The following is a 14,806-nucleotide window of genomic DNA, read 5'->3' as shown; positions in this document are numbered from 1 at the left end:
CGAGTCCAGCATCCTTGGTTGGGTTGCATAACGTGCAGCTGGTTACATAACCGCTGTAGTCGGGCAGAAACAAGGTCAAAAGTTCAAGGACTGAGAAAAGCTCCCAACATCCTGGAGCGCTTGCGTTGCTCAGGGCAGGTCCTTCCTTCCTTCGTCTGGCCCGCTTTGTTTTTGTTGACGACACAGGGCTTGCGTTGTTGTTATTATTTTAAATGATGTACTTTTAATCGGCTCCCTTGGGAGCGATTGCATAACACCACCCACGAAGTATGCTACGAAAAAGTCAAAACACCCAGCAGCAGGACTGGGCAGGGCCTTAAAGTTCAAACGCTTTTATTGGTTTCTCAATTGAATGCATTCTGTGTGCTACTTTTAATTGGTTTACAATTCTTTGTTGTCTTAAATGGTAATGATATTGCATATGCCACACAAACTGCAGTTGGCTTGATTTTTTCATTGTTATATAATTGAATAATAAGCTTTAAAACCTCGCACAAATCATAAACATGGCAAAACGAGTGGAAATAAAATATTTGCTTTCATTTTTTAGCTTGCTAATGTGCACTTGTTTCATGCTCTCTACTACATATCGATATAAGTTAACATTTGATTTTAATTCTCGATCGGAAGGTGCAAATATCCCGCGTGCTCTTGTTTCACTCAAACACTTCGCCTCCGAAACTTTGGTTCTCTAACCCTGCTTAGCTAACTACTCCTGGATCTCCATCGATCTCATTTCTTCACTGGCCCATGGCCCATGGCCCACTCCTCCCCAAGGCCGTTTCTCGTCCTTTGTTTAATATTTTTGTTGCTTTGGAAAAGTTGTTAACGTTCTTTTGTTGGTCGCACATGTTTCGAATTGGCTTGTCAGTTACACTTGTTGTTCTTATTTTCTTGTTGTTGTTGTTGTTGTTGTCAGTGTGTTGGTGTTATCTTAGTGTGTTGTTGTTTGCCTTTTGTTGGATTTTGTTGTATCACAGCTTTCTTCACTTTTGCTCTTATAACTTTTAAGCATAACTTGCATATACATATATAAACATTGTTGTTAATGCACGGCTGTATCTTGTCGCCTACCCCCATAGCCTTCCCCCTTCTCTCTCTCGTGTTTTTCCACAATCCCTTCCGAATTATATAAATAATATATTGTTTTACATTTTGACATCGAGCTGGGCCTTCATTCAAAAATCGCGCCTGCCTCCGATGGTGTTTTTTTGCGCTCATTACTTATCTTAAACTCGGTTGGTGTCACAATCTCCGTAGTGCTGGCGGTTTTCTGGTTCAGTACATACGTTAGCATGTGTGGAATGGTTTACAAAACTGTTTTCTGTCTCTTCGAATTTAAATACAATAAATGGCATATAAAATATATATACTTTTTGTAGTAAGTTTACAAATAGAACGTTACTCATATACAGCTATACAGCAGCGTTGGAAGTGACTCTAGTGTAACAGAAAAATTAATACTTTCTCATTTATATTGATTGTAATTGAATGAATCCATTGATTACGGACGGCCCTCCTCAGACTGATGAAGGCTGGACATTGGGACGTCTGATTGGATCTGATTTCCAAGTGCTCTATTTCGTAGTTATAGGATACAGGTTTAAAAAGAAGATACTTCCTGTGACGCTCTTCAAAATTTCTAGTTTCCAATCTTAAAGTTAAATAATTTTATTCAAGTTTTTGATTTTTTGTCGGGACAATTTTAATGGTAGCCTATATCTGCGAAATAAAGCCCTTGGCTATTTTCCCATTTCCCTAATTTTTTAGGCCCTGTTTCTCCAATGCTTACTACCGTTCTCTTTGCTTCAACAGAGTGCTGCTTTGGATAGAATGCGCACTCGATCTTGATCTTGGAAGCGGCATGACACTTTTATCACATTTTTGTTGGTGTTGCTTGATGGTACGTACTAGACTTAAATTAGGTTCACGGCCACGGGAAAATGTGTGTCCTAATACAAGGATATTGAATATCTGAAGGGTGATCCCCCGACGACACAGTATTTCCCTTTTTCGTGGCCGCGTTACAGTTGCGGTTTGCTGCTTGACATTCTTCGATTGCTTCGCTTTTTACATGATTCGCAGTCGATTTTTAAATTAATATTCGCTATTGCAGTTCATAACAAAAATTATTACATGCATCGGTTACATATACATACATACAAATATAGATGGTCGATTGGATAGTGGTAGGAGTTGTCTTTGAGATCTTTTAACCCAGAACATAGAACCCAGAACCCAGTGCTCCAGCTCCAACTCCTCCAGCTGCTCTGACAACATAGCCAGCACTCTCAGTCAGTCTTCTGTTTCAATAGATTTTGTTTTGCTTGTTTTGCTTTAGATTGTTACAATTGAGCAAGTACTTTGTGGTTGCGTTGCTGTTGTTCTCTAAATGCTCAGCATGATCTTCAGGTACCATTGTTGTTGTGGTTTTTATCGATTTGGTTGTACTTGTTGTTTGGTAAGCAACTCTGGAGGATGAGCAGCACTCGTGGACAACACGCTGCTGTTTGTGCAAACATAGGTTAAATATAGTACATAGTTGTATAAATTAATGCCTGTGCTATAAAATACTTAAAAGTTGGTTGGTAGTTTCTTGGGGTTTGCATTTCGCCCGGCTTCCGGAAGCTATCTTTTTCTGGTTTTCTGGCCAACGCATGTACAGCCCACGCGACTGCTGCTTTGAAATCGTGAATACAGCGTCACAGCGTAATTCGCCTAGACTTTTGATTTAAAAATTAAATTTAAATTTAATAAAATGTACAAAAACATGCTGCAGCTCTTGGGTGCTATGGCTTTTTTCACGATTTCAAGGCAAGGAGTATCGATGTATCCCCTTTTAGTCTTACATTGAGTTTGGCTAATTCATTGTGGGTGTTGTATTTGTTTACAATTTGCTTTGCTGATGCTGTTCTTAATATCACTTTAAACTACACAAATGCGGCGCTTAGCGAACGAGGATCGAGCTCTCGTTGTTGGTACATTTGCTTTTGTGGTTGTTTTTTTATCGTTTATCACATTTGAGCGCCGATTGCCGTATCCCGTATTTCCGGTTCCGGTTCCGTACTTATTCACACTACTACAATGGTTAACAATTTGTGCCAATTGAGTTTTGAGCAAACAATTTGACATTGGTCGTACTTTTGGTTTTACAAACATTTTTCAACGCTTTTGTTTCGTATTGATTGATAATTTTTTAACTTAGCTAACTAGACAATTCGCTTAACAATTTTTTGTTTGTTGTCGTTTTTAGTTTTGTTTTTTGTTTTTCTTTTCTATGTTTTTAATGAGAGTTGGTTGTCGCCCACTGTCTCCCACTGGCTCACATTCGCATTTCTTTTGAATCACAGTTGTTGTTGCTCTCTTAAAATGATGTTTTTGTCTAGCAGGTTTCAACAAACTCATTTCGCCCCCATTTACACATAATTACATAAATTTGTGAAGTGCTCAAGTCTTTTGCTTTGCTCCTAAACATTCTTTTTGCCGTTTGCTCGCTTGGCCAAACAAACAAAGATTAATATGATTTTGATTACAAAGATTAAAAAATTAGGAAATGTAGCTTCTATGAAACGCTTGCCAATGAGTGTTTGCTTTACATAAATTTTGATAACTTAGTATAACGGCTGAATTTTCTTTTTGGTTACATTTCTCTTATGGGATCTTGTTTTTAGCTACGTAGAATTAAAATATTCAATTTTTTTTTAAATTAGTCGCATGCGCTCGAGTCGATCACGTGTCATGTTTGCACTTATACCATGCCTCTTCACCGATGACTTGACTTTCTTCACTTTTTGGTTATTTTTGAGTTAGTTCCTAATTCGACTTTCACTTACTGGCTGAGATCATGGCGCAGCATTTCGTACACGAACTGGTCGCGCACTTCGTAGTCGAAAGCCAGCGATGGGGGCAGCTTGTCGGGGCTAATGTGTGACCACTCCTGTCCCAACAAGGTGCTGATTTCCTGAAAACAGCATAACAAAACATTAAAGCAAGGTGGCATTTAAGCTAAACCATCGCTCACCTCATTGAAGGCGTTCAGCGAAGCCGGGCTAGACCAGTCGATCAAGGACACCTCCAGCCGTTTCAGCTGACGACCCCTTAGACGGGCGATGCCCACCAAGTTATGCGGATCCATCAAGTAGCCGTGCACCACGATCTCCTCCAGCTGCTTACAGCGCCAGGCCATCATTACGAATGGGTCCTGGCGCAGGAAGCCGTGGCGGGCGTAGTTCACGTGACTGGAATGCTTGTACGACGAATCCACGTAATGGATGCTGCGGAGCGTCTCGCGATTATGCACTGACATCCAGTCGAGGGCTTCGGCGTTCATTAGTTCACAGAAGAGCAGTCGCACGTGGGTAACCGGCATGTTCCGGCGGAGGACGCGGTGCTGTAGCATTTCAATCGCCTCGTAGGCGTAGACAAGTGTCAACACTAGCTTTATGCTCGAGAAGTGAGCGGCGAAGTTGGCCCAGGCCGATTCCGATACACCGGGATGTTGCTCCTCCTCAGTGTCCAGTCCGTGCACCGCAATAAGTAACTTACTCAGCGGCAGCACCTGAATCGTGTGGAGCAACTCGTCCGAGAGGGTATCGTAGTCCAGGGATAGCACCTGCAGGGCAGCGCACTTTTGCAAGAACGTTGTGTCTAGGGTGAGGATTGGGTAGTGACTAGGGTCGTATTTAATGCTGGCCAGTGTCAGCTGCAAGAGCTCCTGCGGTTTCCCCATCGCCTTCAGCAAGTCATAGCCGTAGTAGGTGAGGGCTTCGATGGCTCCAAGGTCCAGAAGCTGGCAAGGGTGACGCTTGCGGTTGAGAAAGAGCTTGAGCGGCTCCACGAAGCACCTTAAAAATGGCTTCAATTAGGAAAAACAATAATTACAAATTTAACTACTCACTGCTCAATGGCCACCAGATGCTCGGTGTGCATGTTTCCCACTCCAACTAGGCCCACATTGTGTGTTTGGAAGCGCAACCCCTGAATGTTATCACAGCGTGCCACTCTGCGACATAGAATTGTTTATTTATTTGGCAATTTGGAAGGTTCTTTGAACTCACTTGTATAGGAGCCGTCGCATCTTCTGGATGTGAAATGCATTTTGAAAGTCAAATACCACGATCAATTCCCTGGCCAGGTTGGCCAAGCAGCGATGGAAAAATGCCAACTGATCATCAAGGGCCAAGTCTAGCTCAAAGCGAAAGTTCCTAAAATATCTGAAATATGGAAATACGAAATAAGTAAATATTCTTTCCAAAATTATAGGTTTTTAAGGAAAAGTCACTGCACTTGAATTGGCACATTTAAAAATACCAATGTTTTTAAGGATCATTAATTTTCGTTCAGCCAAAACGCAAATTCTTGCAACGAAAAAATAAATATTCAAAATATCAAAAATAAAGACAAAAAAAAAATAAACAAAGAAAATATATATTCTACAGACCTCTTGCTGTTTTCTTTATACTGGAAACATTGAATTAGTACTTAAAATTCATATCTATGTCTTTAAACGTAATTTTTGTTTACTTGAATAATAGGAATAGGATTGCAAAATTGCTAATTACGTGCCAGCAATTAGCTTTCATTATTCTTGACCTTAACTGCGACGTCAGCTACCTAAATTTCACGAAATACTACAATAACTTGGCAAGGAGCCTCTGAAAACAAGTGTAACTCGTCAGGGCACGAGCCAAATCCATTTACTAACCAATTGTCGCTGGCTCGGGGAATTCCCCCTATCTCGGGCTCCCCCACCAACACAAACATGTTACGTTGCCAAATGCGACGTCGCGGCCAGAGGCGTCTCGCTGTGTTTATCAACCCATTGTCGTGGTGGTAAACGGGGGCCAGTACAAAGAGATTTAAACATATACGAAAACGCCCAATAAGCAAAAATTAAACTTTTTCAGTCCTCACACACACACACACACACACACACACAGACTCACACTCACGCAAGGGCGCTCCAACTTACCGTTTCTGAAAAAAGACAAGTCTCCAGGAATAGCAAACACTCGCGGCCGACCGACGATCTTCGGGCGAGAGATAGTCGAATATTTGATTTAGAGCCACTGCTGGAATTCTGTGCCATTCTGGTTGGCGTTGGCTAAAATTCATTACTTTTTAAATATTTATTGCGTTTCAATCGAAAGGTGCAAGTGCAGTGTGGCTAGGGATGTCGAAAATATTTATTTCTTTTGGTAGTGTTGCAAAGAATCAGAAGATATCGTGTATTTCTATTGGTAGTGTTGCATAGAATCAGAAGATATCGTGTAAGTTTTTCCAGCCCTATCGAGCTCTCCGTTAAAAATACCAAAAATTTACACAGCTGAAATGGTCATATTATTTGTGTATTTTTAGTGTTGGAGAACTTTTGAAAATTGGCGCCAAAAACTCCGTGAGAAAATTTTAAACTAATTGGAAGCTAATACGCGACTTGGTCCATCTTTTCTATTTAAATTCTACGTAAATCCATCTAATAAAATGTCATCCTTTTTGGTATTAAAACATTAAAAATTTGTACATTTCGAAACGAATGTTTTTATTCAGCATTTTCAAATGCCACGATTTTAGGGTTACTAATAAATACACGCTACAAATGCACGGAAGCATTATTTCAAATTTGTTTAAATTTAGACTTAACATTAGGATTTGATTATTTTTTGAGCAAAATTGCATTTCAATTTTATACAGCTGAGAGGGGGTGAAAGGGGGGAATGAGAGATGGGGAAACATTAAATAACATTGCAAAATTGATTTCGCTACAAAAAATAATTCCTCGTTTAAGTACACATTAATTTAGCCAGCCAGCGCAGCTCCGCTCCGACCCAAAACTCGCTCAGTTCTTTTGGTTGCTGTTGGTGTTCCTGGTGGGTGGGGGGTTTTTTGGAAGTGCCCCGTCCCCATCCTACGGTATCATATTGGGCTCCTGGGCGGCTCCAGTCGAGTACTTTGGCTTGCACACGCATCCGCTCTCCACCAGCACGTAATCCTGTCCAGTCAGCGTCACCGGTCCAAGGGGGATGACCAGGAACAGGTAGGGTACATAGGTCTGCGTGCACTCGCCCCGCACCACATCGCACTCGGAGGATCTGGAACAATGGGAAATATGTTTTAATCATATCGTGATTTATTTTTATTTAATTACTAAAAGTATACTTACTCGCACACTTCGAAGACCACTTGCTGCAAGAGATCGGGGAACTTCTGGACAATGGTGACGGGCTGGCCGGAGGTGAGACTCACACCGTACATGGGCGCCGTGGTGTTGTAGCGCGTCTTGCAGAGCCTGGCCGGCGTCTCACTCTTGCACTGGTGCGCCGGCGTGGCGTTCTTCAGCGAGCGACCTGACGATTAATCAATCAGTGAGTCAATCAATCAACCGCACCGGTGGACCCAATAAGCGGGCAAATGAACCGATCAATTGCCATCGATGGCCTGACCGACTTACCGTAGCGGCTGCTTCCGACGGCCTCGTTGTTCACCTCGTCGTAGGCCCTCAGCAGAGCACTGGTGGTTATGGCGGGGTCCAGCGTGCTAGGCAATTTGCTCTGGCGGCCACGTCGCGAGTTTCCGTTCCAGTTGGAGAATGTACGCGCCACGGCCGCACTGCAGCGATTCCATATCCCAAGTAGGGGGCGTTAAAAAGAAAGTTACCGCGGCCTGACCGCACTCTCTGACTCAGACTCACCTTGGATACGGCGCGTTGTTGGGGCCCAGACAGTCGGGGGAGTCCGTGAGCGCGTCGCCGGACAGGTACTTCAGGCCACGCCCCCCGGCGCACCGGCTGGGCGCATCGTCGCTGCTGTAGCTCGGCCACAGAGCCGCGTTGGCGCAGGTGAATGCGGTGATGACGCAGAGAGCCGTTAGATGCTGCAAAGATGAAGTGCGGATGTGGGTTACGAAACGGAAAAAAACGGTGGAATAACTTTTTACAGGCCTATGTGGTATGTATTGATCTCTAAAAAGTGCCTCTTGAGATCACACATTGTATTTATTTGCATCTCAACCTATAAAGTTAAGATACTAAAATAAATAGATAGGGTTCAGGGGGATCAATCCCCCCCCTTGGGTCTGAGAATTATAAGATGATATAATCTCAAAATTGAAAAATAAACACATTTTTACGCGATGACTGTGCAGTACAGCATTATTATTATTATTATCGCAGATTGCGGATTATTATCGCAGTGTAAAATAAAACTTACAAAAAAACAGGATATTATTCTGAGTCATACCCCCATATCAAAAAGCTATCTACGCCACTGGAAACAGATATATGTTCTGTTTGCCACATTAAATTTTTAGATAGATTATTAGGTTCCTCCGAAAATGTCTTCATCCGGTAAAGCCAGTTATGATAATATAAGTTGGGATAATATTAAGTAATAATAAAATGAGATTTTCTCCAATTGGATTCTTATTTATAAAAGATTTATGAAGATAATTTTCCCCAACATTTATCTTGAGGCTTCAAAGTTTGAACCGAACCGTAAATTGAAGAATTTAAATTAAAATTCTGTATTGGCAGGCCCATTATATAATTGTTCTCCCGATTTTCCAGATATGGTATCATAAATTTGAATTCGTTTCAAAGTTCAAGCCCGTGCGGATAACGGCAAGCCTGTCGCGAGACGGAGTTCTTGCTGTCCAAGACAGACAACTGGTCCGGCCGGGCCAGACTTTTTAGAGTCTTCCGTACAGACAGGCCTTCCGTAGGTTTTGTAACGTGTTTTATGGCCTGTCGTTTGACCGCTGACCCTGACCATGGCCCGAGAACAGCCAGTAGTCTGGGGGATTTTGGCGGAGTTCTGGGAAACGCTCAAAAGGCGCCCAAGACACTCCGACATAAAGTTGGAAGAGCCCCGCCTCGAAGCATGGGGGGGTTTGAAGCGATGAAAAGTTTCTATTTTCACATACTTGACCCGCTTAGACCCGAAATCCATAAACAAATTAATTAAACTCATAAATAACAATCTCGTGAGGCAGCGTACGTGAAAGTAAAAACAAAGAAGAAACCCACATTGAGAAGAAGTGGCTATACATACAACATTTTTGAGCGGCATGCAAAACTGACTTCTAATATGGTCTGAACTTTTTATTGCCACTTCTTGCGGTTTTTATTTAGCTTAGCCTTAGCCGTAGCCATAGCCGCGCGCTTGTATTTTCATTCACTTTCTCTGTGCAGATTTGGCTGCTGATCAAGTGCCCGATCAAGAGCCGAAAACCAGTTTGGATTCAATTCAAATTGCAGCACAAAATTTGCCATTTTTCTTTCGTGCTCGTATTTGTATCTGAACATCTGAACATCCGAATGTAGCTTTCTGCTGAGAAAATCGCTGCACGTTTGAACCATTCCACGATAATCGGTCCCGGCCGCAGAGTTTCTTTCAGTCTTTCAGTCCGACTGACTGTCAATGAAAATACGGCAAGTATTTCTTAATTGATATAAATATTTCCTTCTATTATTGTTTCTTATTGTGGCGTTCGCGTGGTCGGTTCGCACATCTGCTGAACTTTCTTTTCAGTAGACTTTGGACAAAAACGCAACTATTCGGCGGTCGAGGGGCCATAATGGTCATTGCGTGTATATGGTATGGTGGGAAAAACGAAAGCGAAATTCTATTATTTAATTCTTTTCACATTCATTACATGAAATTACCCAAACTCAACCCGGGAGCGGGAAAGCCACTTACACACGTGCAGACAGCCAGGCTTGATGGTGCGACGCCACCAGCCACTCTCACCGATCTCATACCTCCTGCATTATGGCCTTTTGTCAAATTCTGTGGCTCATTAAACGCGCTTTTCTTGTCATTGTCATTTTGTCGTTTTGTCGGGTCGTCCATCTGTCCGTTTGTCGGACTTTCCGTTTTTATGAGTCTTCAGCAATTTCGTTTAATAAATGCTCGTGGTCCCCTCTTAATTCGACATTAAAGCCGACAAGCAGACCCTGGGACCAAAAAGAGCCATTGCCATTTGAACCTGTCACAAGACGTATTTTTACCTGGTAATTGCCATCTTGATTGGGTCTCCTAATGAGGCGACTTTCTTAGGTCTGCTCGGGTTCATTGAAGTGATAGTGGTGGCATGACTGTACCGATGGCATGACTGACTGATCGCAGAGAAATGCAAATACCGTTCGACATCTTCAAGTCAAACTGTCAATTTTAACTGGAAAACATTACGTAGTTATACTCCCCTTTTCTGGTAAAACAAAAAAAAATAAAATTTATATCCTTGCTAAGTTTTTGGTTAATCAGTTTAGACTTAGATCTTAAAATTTTGAACATTTTAAAGTGTCATTAATGGTAATTATTAATAGATGATTGTCGTTAACTTATAAGGGGATATTTTAAAGGAAAAACATATTAAATTTGTATTTTAAAATTTTAAACAAATACAGAAATTCTTTAACTGATTTCTTAAATAATTGAACATGGTTATGGAAAATTTTCAATTTCTTCTTTTAGAAAAATGTGAAAATATAGTCGTAGAGTTCGAATTATGGAAGTCTGCCTGTGATTTCGAGCCGCAGGCTCTCCTATAATTGGGCATTGGAAATCGGCAATTCATGCATTAATCAAAAACCCATTGACGAACCGTTGACAATTTCAGTTTGCCCCGTCATTAGGCTTACATAACAACAACAAACTCATGGCTCACAACACCTGAGAGTGCACTACTTGTTTTTGCGTTTTCTTCGCCTTGGTGCCTGCGAACGAGAGGGCAAAACAAAAGCAAATCAGGCTAGAAAGAACCAAAGAATCCAACAGAAACAGCAACAGTGACAGCAAAAGCAAAAGCAAAAGCAACAACGGCGAAAAGAGACAAAGCGACGAGCAAAACTGTCAAGAGCAGCGGCTCAGTTCGTGTATCAGGTGCCGTTATAACGAGGTTAACGACCCAAATCTCCATCTCTCTCGCTCGCTCACCGTTGGAGCCCGGCTCACGGCTCACGGATTGGGGATCGGGGATCTTTAAACAAACATCGGCGTTTAATAACAAATGAATTAAATTCTAACACATTGGTGCCCAAACAGCTGCAAGAGTGAAAATTGGATTCGGGAAAGCACCGTCCAGCGGACAACGGACAGCGGACAGATTATTGACAGCGTACAAATAGCCGCAAGTGACTGTGACTTCGACTGGGCTCCTAGCTCTGTCTTGGCGGCCGAGTTGCACGCGATGAGGCTTCAACTGGAACTGGTTTACTAAATTGATAAGCTTAGCCCATAGCCGCGGGTCCATCTCCAGGCTCTGGCACTGGCACTGGCTCTCTCCCGCCCCTGTGCCAGCCACGCCTCTGGTCGTCTGGCCAGCTCCACATTCTCAATGGATGTCAGTGATAATGCATTGTGATTGAAACGAATTGAGAGAGAATCGTTTGTGCTGTTGATGTTGATGCTGCTTCTAAGCCCGGCCGCCGGCTTCGCTTGACTGGACTGACACAATTTCCCAAAGGCTTTTGTTCGACGATTGTGGAGCAGTTGGTCAGGAAAAGCTGATGACAAGCAAAGGCCAATTGTTTGCTGCAGCACTTGCTTCGAACTTGGCTCGAAAAAAATCTCTTGGTTGCTCCATTCTACCTCGAGAGCATACGTTTTAAGAAATAATAGTCTAGTTAGATTTTTTAATACCAATTTTAACAATATATAGTTTGATCATGGAAATAATTATACGAATTGGTTAAAGGACGATTTATTTTTCCCAATTACCATTTGTATTTGTTTCAAAGAACATAATTTTATTGCATACTTTCTTGCGCCTGACTTTCAAGAAAAGATTTGAAAACATCTATAACTTTTCCATGGAAGTAATAATAGAACTAATAACTTGGTAATTATAGTATATAGTAGTTATAGTAGCTAAAACTATAGTAGTTATAGTAGTAGTATAGTAGTATATAGTAGTTAAAAAATCAATATCAGAATAATTAATTAAAATAGCAATGTATAAAATGTATAAATGGAAGTAAGCATAGGAACCTGCCCTACTGATAGTTCAACAGTTTAATAGTTAAAAGAGCAATTAAAACCTAATTTTAAAGCTTAAAAAACTGCTTAAAGAGTAACTAAATTGTTTCAGTCTTTCTAATTGAATATTTACTTTTCTTAAAGCCAGGGTTCATCGGAAAACGATCAATCATATCGGGTTGCAAGGGGCAAGAGTGCAACTTGCAACTAAGTTTCTTCTGCTGGTTCTCAGCACTGATGCGCATTAGACCGTTGTTTTTGTTGTTTTCAATTTTTTCGTTCCGCGACAAACAACAAAGCTCGATGCCGTGATAACCCCGAAGCGACAAAACTTTCAATGCTTTTTTTTTTCCTCAAGAAGCAGCCACAGTCACAGTCGCAGCCACTATGCAGATCACGTTTTCCCAGACCGCAGTCGCAGCCGCAGCCGCAGCCGCTGGTGGGGAGTGGGGAGTGGAAAGGGCTGGGGAGAAAGAGCGGGACAAGTGCACAGACCCTGACTTCTGGTTCCACCTCCGGCTACGGCCGCCCCTTTCACTCCCCCGCGCAGCACAGCGACGACAGCGACGACGCTTTCATTTTTGGACCGCGACCATTGTCCAAACCAGATGGTGGGAGTGGGATCCGATCTGGCGACGAGTCCGTGGAAACGGGGCTAAGAGCCGGGGCTGAGGTCGGTGGACCACGGACTGGCAGACTGGTAGAACCGTGGAATTTAAATGACAATCGAGTCTGAGTAGCAACACTTTTACTCATTACGCTCGATGGAAGAGATTTCACTGGATAATCCGGCTCATTATTTCGAGGGCGGTTACTGTTACCTTTTGGCGGGCGAAACATTAGAAACGGCAATTAACATGGATCCGTGACAATATTCCCGGGGTTGGATGCCACCAGCCAGAGCTAATGGGAATGAAGATCTCGGAAATATTTGACCCAGAACTTCAGCAGCAGCACGATGTGGTTAACAGTTTATAATTCCGCTTTGCAAATATAGTAGTTATCCGGGGCTCGGGGGTTCGCCCTCCGGCTGAAGAACACAAAGACGACGCGCTTGAATGAGAATTTTCTACCTGTGCGAGTGGGTAGCAGCGCCAGATTGGGAGACAGACGGCAGCAACCCATAAAAATCAAAGTATGAATATATTTAGCCTACTTTTTATAAAGTTTTTATTTCGCTTTTGCCCACGGCACGCTCGGCATTCGGACATTTAGGGTCTGGCTCTCAGCTTGAATCATCCGGGCCAGAGCGAGATATTCGAGCTTCAATCTGATCGAATCTCGGACCGAAGAAATCAACAATCCGGGCTTAGGGGAAGGGAAATCGTTGACTAAGCGAGCGGGTAAGCGGGTGGGGGCGTGTTTTTGCTTTCTACGCTGGCCTCTGATTAGCATTTTTTCGGCTCCAAAGTCGGTCAAGTTCAGAGCCAGTGATTGGGAGAACTTTAAGCTCCATTTCAGGGATTTCCTTCGGCGTCCCATGGAAGCCAAGCCGGTCCCGCAGGAATGCATCTCTGGTTCCCAGGCCATAGCCCCAATCGCAGGGTCAGATCTCCTGCCACTGCCACTGCCACATTCCTGAAACCGTGCCATATATCAACCCAGCCCGCTCTCCAAGCCGCACACTCTGCAGTTGCCAATTCGAGTGCCAGGGCCTAGACGTGACCCGACTGACAACCCATCTATATACACACGTACAGATGTACCAGGCCTGGTTGGAGCGCAGCCTAGTAAAAGTTATTTGGCCAAAGCAAATTCATTATAAATTCGTCAAGACCGGCCAAAAAGAAAGTCCAAGAAAGGTGCTAATTCATGCCATCGTCCGATTGTGCCGGAGAAATGGGTCGAAGTGGGCGAACGGCGAGCCCCGGCCCATCCCAGTCCCAGTCCCAGTCGCAACCCATGCCAATCCACGGCAGGCAGTTAATGGACCACCGAAGGTGTTGCCTGCTGGGGGCGGGGCCGACTGCATGTGTGCACAGATAGCCACATATGTGTATATAGCCATGCTATATGAGTTCTTTATGCCATACTGCCATACTGGTTTCCAAAAGGAGTCCCAGCCGAAGTCAGAGACGCTGAGAACAATGCCAAGTTCAGGCAAAATATAAAAAAGGTGTAAAGCGGAGAGACGTGTAAGAGATCTGGCTTGCAGCTGCCTCTCCTTGTGGGCGCTCCGACTTAGTGTCTTTATTTTTTGTGCTTATTGGGGTCACTTACTTTGACAGAACTTCTACTTAAGCACCGGTATTCCATTTTGTAGCTGTGTGTGTTGGACGGATGGATGGATGGATGGATGGATGGTGATTCTTAGGTTATTGGCTGTACTTGGGCACTTGGGGAACTCGAACTCGAATCGCGTATCTTGGGGTCTTGGCACTACACTTCACGATCGACGCAAATCACACGGAACGTATCTTTCGGGATCGGTTCCAGCCTCTGATATCTGATCTGATCTGTTTCCACTGCCGCTCCGGATCTCTTGCTGGCAACTGGCAACTGGCAACTGACGCGCGACTACTAACAACCGACCAACTCGAGCGCTCTACCTGAACTGACGTTACCTGGTAACGTTTACCATTCCTTAAGCACTTGGTGCGGTCTTGGTGGCGTCAGCGTCTCCGTCTCCGCCTGCGTCTGCGTCGGCTTCGGCTTCGACTTCTGCAGCGGCGCATGCGTCGCCGCCTCTTCCACTGGCCGTGGCAATGGGATCTTCGCTCGCCTCGCACTCGTAACCTGTTGCTGTCGTGCCAAGTGTTGCCTCTGCGCTGGTGCTGGTGATGGTGCTGGTGCTGGTAGCCCGCTGGAAATTGTGGGTGCCGATCTGGATGTCT

At 43.6% G+C, this 14,806-nt stretch overlaps 2 protein-coding genes across 2 annotated transcripts; both read right to left on the bottom strand.

Moving 5' to 3' along the window:
* Window positions 1-316: 316 nt before the first annotated feature.
* LOC6506150 (F-box only protein 39) lies at window positions 317-6,212 on the bottom strand. The gene is made up of 5 exons (XM_001958420.4): window positions 5,972-6,212; window positions 5,058-5,213; window positions 4,898-5,002; window positions 4,022-4,844; window positions 317-3,961 (listed from the first exon to the last, which is right to left on the bottom strand). Exons 1-5 carry the CDS (start codon window positions 6,112-6,114, stop codon window positions 3,830-3,832), a joined length of 1,359 nt encoding a protein of 452 aa, XP_001958456.1. The 5' UTR covers window positions 6,115-6,212; the 3' UTR covers window positions 317-3,829.
* A 296-nt stretch (window positions 6,213-6,508) lies between these two features.
* LOC6506149 lies at window positions 6,509-14,541 on the bottom strand. The gene is made up of 5 exons (XM_001958421.4): window positions 14,193-14,541; window positions 7,688-7,869; window positions 7,448-7,605; window positions 7,160-7,343; window positions 6,509-7,088 (listed from the first exon to the last, which is right to left on the bottom strand). Exons 1-5 carry the CDS (start codon window positions 14,226-14,228, stop codon window positions 6,905-6,907), a joined length of 744 nt encoding a protein of 247 aa, XP_001958457.1. The 5' UTR covers window positions 14,229-14,541; the 3' UTR covers window positions 6,509-6,904.
* Between the last annotated feature and the right edge of the window lie 265 nt (window positions 14,542-14,806).

The sequence above is a fragment of the Drosophila ananassae genome, chromosome 2R, assembly GCF_017639315.1.
Source record: "Drosophila ananassae strain 14024-0371.13 chromosome 2R, ASM1763931v2, whole genome shotgun sequence".
NCBI lineage: Eukaryota > Metazoa > Arthropoda > Insecta > Diptera > Drosophilidae > Drosophila > Drosophila ananassae.
This window is presented reverse-complemented; position numbering and strand designations above follow the sequence as displayed.

Excerpts from the sequence above, each read along its gene's own strand:
- LOC6506150 (XM_001958420.4), bottom strand. The coding sequence starts at position 6,114 with ATGAATTTTAGCCAACGCCAACCAGAATGGCACAGAATTCCAGCAGTG. Across the intron at positions 5,003-5,057 it reads ATGCGACGGCTCCTATACAA|AGTGGCACGCTGTGATAACA; the intron begins GTGAGTTCAAAG and ends TCTATGTCGCAG. Across the intron at positions 3,962-4,021 it reads CGCTGAACGCCTTCAATGAG|GAAATCAGCACCTTGTTGGG; the intron begins GTGAGCGATGGT and ends TGCTGTTTTCAG.
- LOC6506149 (XM_001958421.4), bottom strand. The coding sequence starts at position 14,228 with ATGGAATACCGGTGCTTAAGTAGAAGTTCTGTCAAA. Across the intron at positions 7,606-7,687 it reads AACAACGCGCCGTATCCAAG|TGCGGCCGTGGCGCGTACAT; the intron begins GTGAGTCTGAGT and ends GAATCGCTGCAG. Across the intron at positions 7,089-7,159 it reads GTGGTCTTCGAAGTGTGCGA|ATCCTCCGAGTGCGATGTGG; the intron begins GTAAGTATACTT and ends CCATTGTTCCAG.